The sequence below is a fragment of the Cervus canadensis genome, chromosome 5 (assembly GCF_019320065.1).
Source record: "Cervus canadensis isolate Bull #8, Minnesota chromosome 5, ASM1932006v1, whole genome shotgun sequence".
NCBI classification, from domain to species: Eukaryota; Metazoa; Chordata; class Mammalia; order Artiodactyla; family Cervidae; genus Cervus; species Cervus canadensis.
In genome coordinates, this window is record NC_057390.1 from 2,919,637 (window position 1) to 2,929,114 (window position 9,478).

Genomic DNA, 9,478 nt, shown 5'->3' on the forward strand with positions numbered 1-9,478 from the left:
CAGAGGCCCTGACCTCTTACAAAAGCAGAGGTATGGCTAGTTTTTAATTATCACAGGAGTGGGGGACGACAGTCGCTGTGTGAGGGTTCACCCCATCCTGCAGCCAGAGACAGCTCAGAGCCCTGGAGCCCTCAGGACCATGTGACAAAGTGGCTGAACCTCTGGTAGGCTGTGGGGCCCAGGACCCTTCTGGAGGAAAAGCCAGGTCAGACAAATGTTTTTGTGTAGATGCTGCAAATCCAAAATGGGTCGTATGGCACCGTGTCAGCACAAGGCCTGGCTGGGACTGCCGCTCAGAGGGATCTGAGGAGGCTTCTTATTTAGTGCGTGTATGTGCCTGTGTATGTAAGAAACAAAAGCAGGAGGCACAGGACAGCTTGCACAGGAGAAAAGTGAATTACTGCCCTTCCCTCTCCCAGGACCCTTCTCTCACCCACTGATTCCCCTGCCAACTCCACGGAGCTCTGTTGATCCTTTCAGGGAGGAACCTGACCCCAGCAGGGAAGATCTAGTATTCCTCTCTTCCTCTCCACCCATCTCTTCTTTCTCCCTCCCCCTCTCACCCTCCTGCTGGGCCTGCTCACAGGATCTGCCAGTGTGTAGAGGATGCTCAGGGTTTAGGGAGCCCCAGGGGATGGTGAGGACCAGGGCAGGCCTCGGTGGGATGTTCTGACCAGCTGGGCTGGGTGGTACCGGCACCTGTGAGGCTAGAACAGCAGGGGGCGCTGTGCCACCGACCAGAACCAAGCAGAGCCGGCAGGGTGGAAGAGCTTTCTTGTCCAATCTCTCTCCCCTTCCACCCTTCTCCCTGCCCCACTGGCAACCACAGGTAAGAGTCCCTTGATGCAAGCCATGGAGGTCAGCTCCCCAGGCAGAGAGAGGGGTGGAGGGTGGATCTGGAGGATCACCTAGGGAGTGACCAGCCTGCTTCTCCGGCTGGGACAACCCGTTCAGATGGTTCCACCACACTGTCACTGACATCCTCAGCTCCTTTCTCCCTTGCCCAACCATTTGTATATTTTCCTGCTTCCAAGGTGGCTGGAGAATGTCATACACTTGGACAGGCTTGTGGCAGTTGCCCTTGGCTGAGCCGCTGGTGTTAGGAGCTTGCCAGTTCTTTCGCTCATTGCCCTGAAGCCCCAGCCCTGCCTACTTGTATTTCACTCAGCCTCCCTTCCCTCCTCTTTGATCCTCTCTTCTTCCCTTCCCTCTGGTCTTGGAGAAACTGGGTCTCTCCTCTCCAGGGCTGTTCCTTCACCTGCCAGGCTTTTCCTCTCCTCTGCATCAGGCACCCTCCGCTGGCCCTCAAGGATGCTGAGGCAGGAGTCTTTTTCGCATGGTGCCTCTGTGCCCTCAATCTGTCTTCTCATTCCAGACTGCTTGGGCAAGCTGCTTCTTCCCTTTGTCTGCATCATCAGCAAACACTTGCATGTGTTCTCACCCAACCAGCGTTCTGACTGCACTGTGCCCTGAAACTGTCGTCCTGTAAGCCTCCTATATGCCAAGCCCCAGTCTCTTTAAAACCTTGTCTTGATAGACACCTTCCTGTTGTTAACCCTTCTCCTTGCCTCCCCAAATTAAGCTTCCTCGACCTTGCCTTTCAGCCTCTTCTTGGCTTTTCTCGCTCTGCTAGAGGTTGGATCTCAGCTCTATTTGCATCACTCAAGTCCCACTGGAACCTTCTTTCTGCTTCCAGCCCGCTCTCCCCAGCTAACCTGTTCATCCCCATCTGCACCCCATGATTCTTTAGGGCCTGCAAAATCAAGTTATCCAGACTCACCTCTCTCCTCCAAGCGTCCCCTTCCTCTCCTTGTCTTCCCTGCTAACAAACCTTCAGGGACTCCCCTTCTCCCAGAAAAATGAAGGCCAAATACCCTTGCAAGTCTTTGGCATTCCAACCACAACTTATTCTTTGTTGTTTTCCCAAAGGCCTCTATGCTTTTTCCCTTTGGAGATTTTAGGACCAGTCCTGACACCTGCCTCCTGGGGTGGGAAGTTAATCGTTCCCTCCATCATGTATTCTCACAGCACTTTAGACAACATCTAAGGAGCTGGGTGTGGATCCAGTATTTCTATTAGCTCTGTGACCTTGGCCAAATAGCTTAACCTCTCTGAACCTCTGTAACATGATAATCTGAGTCCAGAAATAACCCTACACATTAGTGGTCAATATTCAACAGGGCACAAAGACAATGGGAAAAATAGTTTTTCAATAAATAGGAAATGTCCAGAATAGGCAAATTCATAGACAGAAAGTAGGTTAGTGGTTGTCAGGAGCAGGGGGGAAAGAGGAGTGGGGTTGAGTGCTAATGGGTACTGACTTTTGAGAATGTTCTGGAATTAGTGATAATGACTGTAAAACCTTGTGCATTTACTAGAAACCACTGAATTGTACACTTTGAGAAATGAATTTTATGGTATGTGAATTATATCTGAATTTTTAGAAATTAAGTACACAAAGAAAGAGAAAGGTCCATTTCACAGGACAGTCGTGAGGGTCAATTGATGCCAAGTACGGGAGTGGCTGTGCTGCCTCTGACGCTGAAAGGGTGGCTGTGTCTTCACCCTTCTTTCCCACTAGGGTCAGCGAGGCTTCCCAGGTGGCTCAGTGGTAAATAATCTGCCTGCAATGCAGGAGACCCGGGTTCGATAGGGAAGATCCCCTGGAGAAGGAAATGGCAACCCATTCTAGTATTCTTGCCTGGAGAATTCCATGCACAGAGGAGCCTGATAGGTTACAGTCCATGGGGTCACAAAGAAGATACAACTTAGCTACTAAACCCTCAGAGAACATGATCCCAGTGACAAAGCTAGATGATGAAGCCAACATTACAAGTCCAGTCAGCCTGACTCCACAGCCCATTTTCCCCATACCAATTGTCACCATCACTGCTTTAGGGATCGACAATCTCAGTGTACAAAAGCAAGGGGATGGCAAGCTAATATTAACAGATAGCTATTTCTGACATAAAAATTACCCACACTTCCCCCAAAAACACAGGAAAGAAATAAGACCAACCAACTATGGGAGGAGAAGCCAATGTAATGACTAGTCTTTACTGGAAAGAAGAAATTCCATATCACATTCTGAGTGCGTTACTGTAATTGCTCAGTGGGCCAGCTGGTGTGGCACCAGCTTGTAATGGGTTCCACAGCTGGGGCAACGCTGGGCCTCGCCTTTGTGCAGCCAGAACCAGATGACAGTACTGTTGTCTTCTTCACCTGAAAGAAAAAAGGTAGCTGAAGGCCATGCAGCCTAGAAGGACCTTCACCGTTAACCCACTGCCCTCAGACACCTCTGAGATGCAAATAAAGCTATGGTTGACACCTTAAGGTCAGTTCAAGCTGATCCCATTTTTCAGATGAAGGAACTGTGGCCAAGTTTACCTGTGAGTAAACTGACCTCTTTATCAGTTCCTCATTAGGTTCTCACAGTTCCCTGCATGTGTAGACTCCCAAAGCTGGGTCCATTTTGGCATGTATACCTAGTGCCTGATGTGGTGTCTGGCAAAGAGAAAGTACAGCATTTTCTAGATGAATATTTCTGCACGCCACCTCTCCACTGAGGCAGTATTATTGATGTTCCAGGCCTCTTTACAGTGAGGGTGACCTACTTTGGCAAGGAGCCTGAGGGTCAAAACCTTTAAAACATTTATCCATATATCTTTACACATATACATTCACAGACAACAGATGTGAAAAAACTAACAGACATCCTCCATACTAAACAGATATTAAATTAGACAAATGGGTAAGACTTCCTGGTGCTCTAGTGGCTAAGACTCCGTGCTCCCAATGCAGAGGGCTTGGGTTCCATCCTTGGTCAGGAAACTAGATCCTGTATGCTGCAACTAAAAGATCTCACACATGGTAATAAAGATCCCGACGTTCACAATGAAGACCTGGCAGAGCCAGATAAGTAAATATTAAAAAAAACCCAAAAACTTAAACAGAGACTTCCCAGTCGGTTCAGTGGTTAAGATTCTGTGCTTCCAATGCAGGGGGCGTGGATTCCATCCCTGGCTGGGGAACTACAATCCCACATTCTGCACAGACAAAAAATGAATAAGCAAACAAACAAAAGGGTGAGAAAATAGTAGAGAAGCACTTACAGATGCAGCCCACTATCCGCTTGTTGGTGATGGAGGGGACTAAATTAGGGTCTTCCTTGGTACCTGAGGTTGCCTTTGGGGCAAGTATATTGTATGGGTCCTGAAAAAAACAAAATAAAGGGTTTATTATGACAAATGATCCCTACCCTCAGGGACTACCACTACTGTTACCAGAAGCCAGGTTTCCTGGAGGGAAGGCTCCCCAGAGAGGAGGCTGCTCTGATCCCATCCAAGGCAATGAACTCTCCCAGAAGGCACAGAACATTCTTCTCACCTGTCCCTTGCGTGCAGCCAGCATGACCTCCCTCTCCAGCCCAGTCGCCTGCTCTTCATCAGTAGGAACACCACCTAAAAGAAAAGAAAATAATTATGATGTCGGCTGAAGTGATCAAGAGGGAAAACGCACATAGGTCAATTTTTGCTTACAGTTTTAGCGGGCCCATAGGCTCCCACAGTCTACCCATACCCACTGTCCCCTAAGAACCTGTCAAGTTACCCAAAAGTGGAACACGGGGTGATCTTTTCTTCCTTCAACCACGGAGACCGATTTTTCTGCAATTTTTCCCCCCCAAAAGCAGGTTAATTAGAGTCCTAGTGGGGTGCATCCAACTGGAGACCGGCGCAGGTCTGAAGGGCGGCTTGGCCCCTCCAAGCCCCGGTTGCAAACCCTGCCCACCAAGGTCACCCAGCAACTCCGTTTAGGAATTTTTCGCAGCCGGGTCACTTTGGTGATCAGCAGCAGCTGCGGTCGAGAATAACAGGGAGACGTCCGCAGAGCCTCAGGCCTTTGGGGTCCAGAGGAGATTAAAGGTCTCCCCCACCCCGGCCTTTGCTGACCTAACACCACCGCGAGAGGGCAACGGCGCACGTTGCCGGCGAGTACCTCCAGACGCCATAGAGCGCACCACGGAGACTCCATTTGGACCCCGGGCCCTCAGGGCCTGGGAGGCCAAAGCTCCAGCTCGGCGGAGTAACCTTGACGCCATCACGCCCGCTACAAACACCAGCACTTCCGGGAGCAGGCTCCTGAAACAGAAAGGATTTCCGGGGGAGGGCTTTTTTCCCTCTTCCGCTTCCTTCCGCCCAGTGTCCGCCTTACTCACGTGACCTTTCCGGGGCGGGCCATCAGGAAAGGCTGCGCCTGCGCAACTCTGCCTCATTGCCCAATCCGTGCACCCGGTTAGGGGCGGGGCTAGTAACGGTTTCAGTTGTAGGCTTCTGGGCAGCTGCCGTTTGCTAACGCTGAGGTTGGGTGCAACTTGTTTTGCGCCTGTGAGACTCAGTGTCGTCATCCGAATGGGGCAGCCCCACTGTAGTTCATATGCTTCTTGGCTGACAGTTGTCCTCGAGCGACGTGGAGGCTGCTGATGGAAGACGTGAAGCCAGTGCCTGTCAGGATACTTGCCACACATCAAGTGGTCCCCATTTAGTAGTAGCGTCCCAAAGGCCACAGTATTAATTGTGATGCTGGGTCTCCTGGCAGTGTGACAGTCACTGTGAACGTGGGCCCAACCTATAAGAACTTGGACAGAATCTGCCCGCAGCCCTAGCATCATTTTCCTGTAGCTGTGGCTTTGAGGTGATGAGATCCAGGTCTGAGGCGAGGCTGAGGAAGGGAAAGATGGTGGGCCAGGTTGTGAGCCCCTCCCAGAACCAACCCTGGAGGAGGGCACAGCAACCCACTCCAGTATTTCTTGCCAGGAGAATCCCATGGACAAAGGAACCTGGCGGATGGCAGTCCATAGGATCGCACAGTCGGACACGACTGACGCGACTTAGCACACCCAGAACCAAAGCCCTTGGTGATGTGGGGTAAAGGGGTGGCTACCTCCGGAAGCTGTTAACTAAGAAGAGGATAAGCGAGATTCCTCCGCGGGAAACGGAGTTGTTAATGGTAATGGAGTCCCAGAATGTACTAGGACGGGAGTTCTCCGTTGAAAACTGGAAACATCTTCCATAGCTTCCCCCCCACCCCGACCTTGCCCACAAGCTCGGGTGTGCAAGCTTCTTAGGGTGGGCTTTGTAAACACTGCCCTCCATGGGCTTCTAGGCCCTAATTGCCATGGTCAGTATAGCCCTGTCCCAGTCTGGCTACATGCAGTGTCTGTTTCCCTACCTGATTTAAAAAACAAAACAAAACGACCCTTTAGAGCAGAAATTATGTTCTATTCTTCTTTGAATTCTCAGTGTCTTGCAGAGGCCCAGCATGTAAGAGGATCGAGGAAACTTCAGTAAATTTATTTCTTGGAGAAAATCTACAGAATCAGTTTTGTAGGGCTTCCCCTGGCCCAAGGAGATCAACTTGAGGTAAACTGGGGAGGGTTGAAGTCCCAGGTGTTCCCACCTGCCCTGTGCAGGTTATATTTTCAAAAGGACCAGACGGAGCATCCCTTCACATGAGCACAGTCTTCATGGGTGCCTGTCCATCAAGGAGAAAAAAAATCTCTAAGACCAAAGATGTCTTGATTCTATTGAAAGGTGAGTTTTGCTTTGAATGACTTCCACCGTTCTTTCTCCCTTGCCCCCACTGCAACGCTACCAAATTAAATTGGAAAAAAAATCCCTAAGTCCTAGGAATGTTCCCCAAGAATCTATAGTTGATTTGTAACTATGGTGAGATGTTTAATGCTGGGGTGGGGAGAAGCAGTGGTCTGGAAAACGTGTTCTGGGATGAAACCCACCAGCCAACTCAGTCACTTTTTGTTTTGGCCACCATTTCCTAATCTGTAAAACTATGATTAGACTAGGTTAGTATTTCTTGAAGTGTATTCCATGGATTCCTGGTTTCAGAAGATGCTCTCAGTTAAAAAGATTTGGTTAAGATAGTGAGGGCTTCCCAGATGGCTCAGTAGTTAGAAAAAAAAATCTGCCTGCCAATGCAGGAGATGCAGGAGACTAGGGTTTGATCCCTGGGTTGGGAAGATCTCCTGGAAGAGGAGATGGCAACCCACTCCAGTATCCTTGCCTGGAAAATTCCGTGGACAGAGGAACCTTGTGGCTATGGTCCATGGGGTCGCACAGAGTCGGACATGACTTAGAGACGGAGCATGAACTTTTGTGTGAAGGATAGGGAAGTCCTGCGTTTGAGAGCTGCCCTTTGGAGATGAACACACGAGTATCTTAAAGATTCTGATTAGACCTGCAGCAGAGAATGCTATTTTCGTTTTCCCACCTTAATTGACCATTCTCTGCCAAGAAATACCTGCTAACTCAAATCTCAGCAGACCAGGGAGAAATTCCCTTCTGATATGTTACAGTTCTTGATCATAAAATGGTTTATTCCAGCCTATAAAATGGAAATAGAGTTAAGGCTTGTTTCTTCCTCTCACAGTAGGCTTTCCAAATCATAGGACCCTGTTCAACTCACAAAAGCCCTGGGATTGTTCACTCTAAGCTGGTGAGCTCCAGTGGCAGGGCCAGGCTCCAGGGCATCCCCACCCATCCCCTCCTGCCTCCAGCTCTCATTACCCTCAGTTTACACTCCTGCCCCTAGATCTGTTCCTGAGAAACAGCTTGGCTTGGGCAACAATCTCCCACTCCTTCCTGCTCCATTGTCTTTGCCATAAGAATAAACTTTTATTGAGTATTATTTTTTATTTTTATAGGATAATTCTTAGAGGTCAAAATAAACACTCATTGTAATAAACCAAACAACATATATGTTTTAAGGAACAAGTTGATTGTTAATAGTTTCGTGTTTATCCTTTTTTTCCTTTCTCTATGCCAGGGTTTCTCAACTTTTGTGCTGGCATTTTGGACTGGAAGATTCTTTGCAGGTGTTGAGGGGGGAGGTGCTTTCCTGTGTGCATTGCGGATGTTCAGCATCTACACCATTAGCATTCCCCAGTGGTGAGAGCCAAAAATGCCTTCATAGTTCATAGTGAAGTTGCTCAGTCATGTCCAACTCTTTGTGACCCCATGGAATGTAACCTACCAGGCTCCTCCGTCCATGGGATTTTCCAGGCAAGAGTACTGGAGTGGGTTGACATTTCCAAAAATGCCTTCAGCCATTACCATATGTCCCCTGGAGGGCAATGTTGCCCCTGATTGAGAATCTCTACTATGTGCTCCAATGGTCATACTCAAGCAAATGCACATATTGAGATATTTCTTAAAAATGTACAGACATGTAAATGAATATAAAATAGAAAAATCACTACTATACAAATTATAAGTTGCTTTTTATTTTGTGGGCATCACAGATCAATACATAGAGATCTAACTCATTTTATGTAATTACTGCATAGTAGTCCCTACTGTGAAAGTAATATCTATGAATTTACGTAATCATTTTCTGCTTGATGGATATTCAGATGGTTTATACATTTTTGCCTCTGAAACAATGCTGCACTGCACATCTCTAGTACATGCAAAGTCGCTTCAGTCCTGTCCAGCTGTTTGCAACCTTATGGACTGTAGCCCACCAGGCTCCTCTGTCCATGGGGATTCTCCAGGCAAGAATACTGAGTGGGTTGCCTTGCCCTCCTCCAGGGGATCTTCCCAATCCAGAGATCAAACCAAAGTCTCTTATTCTCCTGCATTGGCTAGTGGGTTCTTTACCACTGCTGCCACCTGAGAAGCCCAATCATGTAGCCATAAATTCTGGAGCTTTCATTTCTGAGGAATAGGGTCAGAAGATGTGTGCATCAAGCATAACAATAAGTTCTGTCAAAAATTTTAAAAATTATTGCAAAATATAATATAAAAAATAGTACAAACATTTCTATACAGGGTAACAAATCTATGTGCTTCCAACCAGGTCAAGAGCTTTGATAGTATCTGTACAGCTTTTTTATTTTTTTAAAGCTTTGAAGAAAATATGACAAAATATTAATAACTTTAAAATCTACATGGTGATTAAAAAAAAAAAATCTGCTAGACTGTGTTCCCAAAAGTTTGGAGCAGTTCCTGCTCCTGCCAGCTGGGTACGTGAGTCCCAGTTCCCAACTCCACACATGAGGGTTACCCGTGCTGCGCCCTGCTGTGCTGTCACTTCAGTCGGTCAGACTCTTTTCAATGGTAGCCTGCCAGGCTCCAGGCAAGAATACTGGAGTGGATTGCTGTGCCCTCCTCCACATGTGAGGGTTACCCGCCTTTTGCCAAATCTGTCCACTGTTGGATGAAAACTGAGATGCTGCTGGAGTTTGCATTTCAGTTCCCTGACCTCTAAGAGAGCTGAACTTATTTTCATAAGTTTAGTGATTATTTGCATTTCCTCCACATCCTTGTTGCCGGAGCCTGCCGGCAAACGAACTGATCAAGAACGCAATTACCAGAGTACCTAGGAAAAATAAGACTCAGAAAGATGGGGTTGAGAGGGACGGAGTCCGCTTGCGTCTGACTCCGCCAACTTTATTGAAGAATAC

At 48.0% G+C, this 9,478-nt stretch overlaps 1 protein-coding gene across 1 annotated transcript; it reads right to left on the reverse strand.

Annotated features, from left to right (window-relative positions):
- Window positions 1-3,023: 3,023 nt before the first annotated feature.
- On the reverse strand, window positions 3,024-5,178 carry LOC122441380 (cytochrome c oxidase subunit 5B, mitochondrial). Its single transcript, XM_043467835.1, has 4 exons — window positions 4,996-5,178; window positions 4,387-4,460; window positions 4,113-4,212; window positions 3,024-3,222 (listed from the first exon to the last, which is right to left on the reverse strand). The coding sequence occupies exons 1-4, from the start codon at window positions 5,096-5,098 to the stop codon at window positions 3,110-3,112; spliced, it is 390 nt and encodes a 129-aa protein (XP_043323770.1). The 5' UTR covers window positions 5,099-5,178; the 3' UTR covers window positions 3,024-3,109.
- Between the last annotated feature and the right edge of the window lie 4,300 nt (window positions 5,179-9,478).

What these genes read in the sequence shown, in the direction of transcription:
- LOC122441380 (XM_043467835.1), bottom strand. Translation starts at nt 5,098, where the DNA reads ATGGCGTCAAGGTTACTCCGCCGAGCTGGAGCTTTGGCCTCCCAGGCC. An exon ending in TGGCTGCACGCAAGGGACAG is followed by an intron (nt 4,213 to 4,386) that starts GTGAGAAGAATG and finishes TGTTTTTTTCAG; the next exon opens with GACCCATACAATATACTTGC. An exon ending in GCGGATAGTGGGCTGCATCT is followed by an intron (nt 3,223 to 4,112) that starts GTAAGTGCTTCT and finishes TTTTTCTTTCAG; the next exon opens with GTGAAGAAGACAACAGTACT.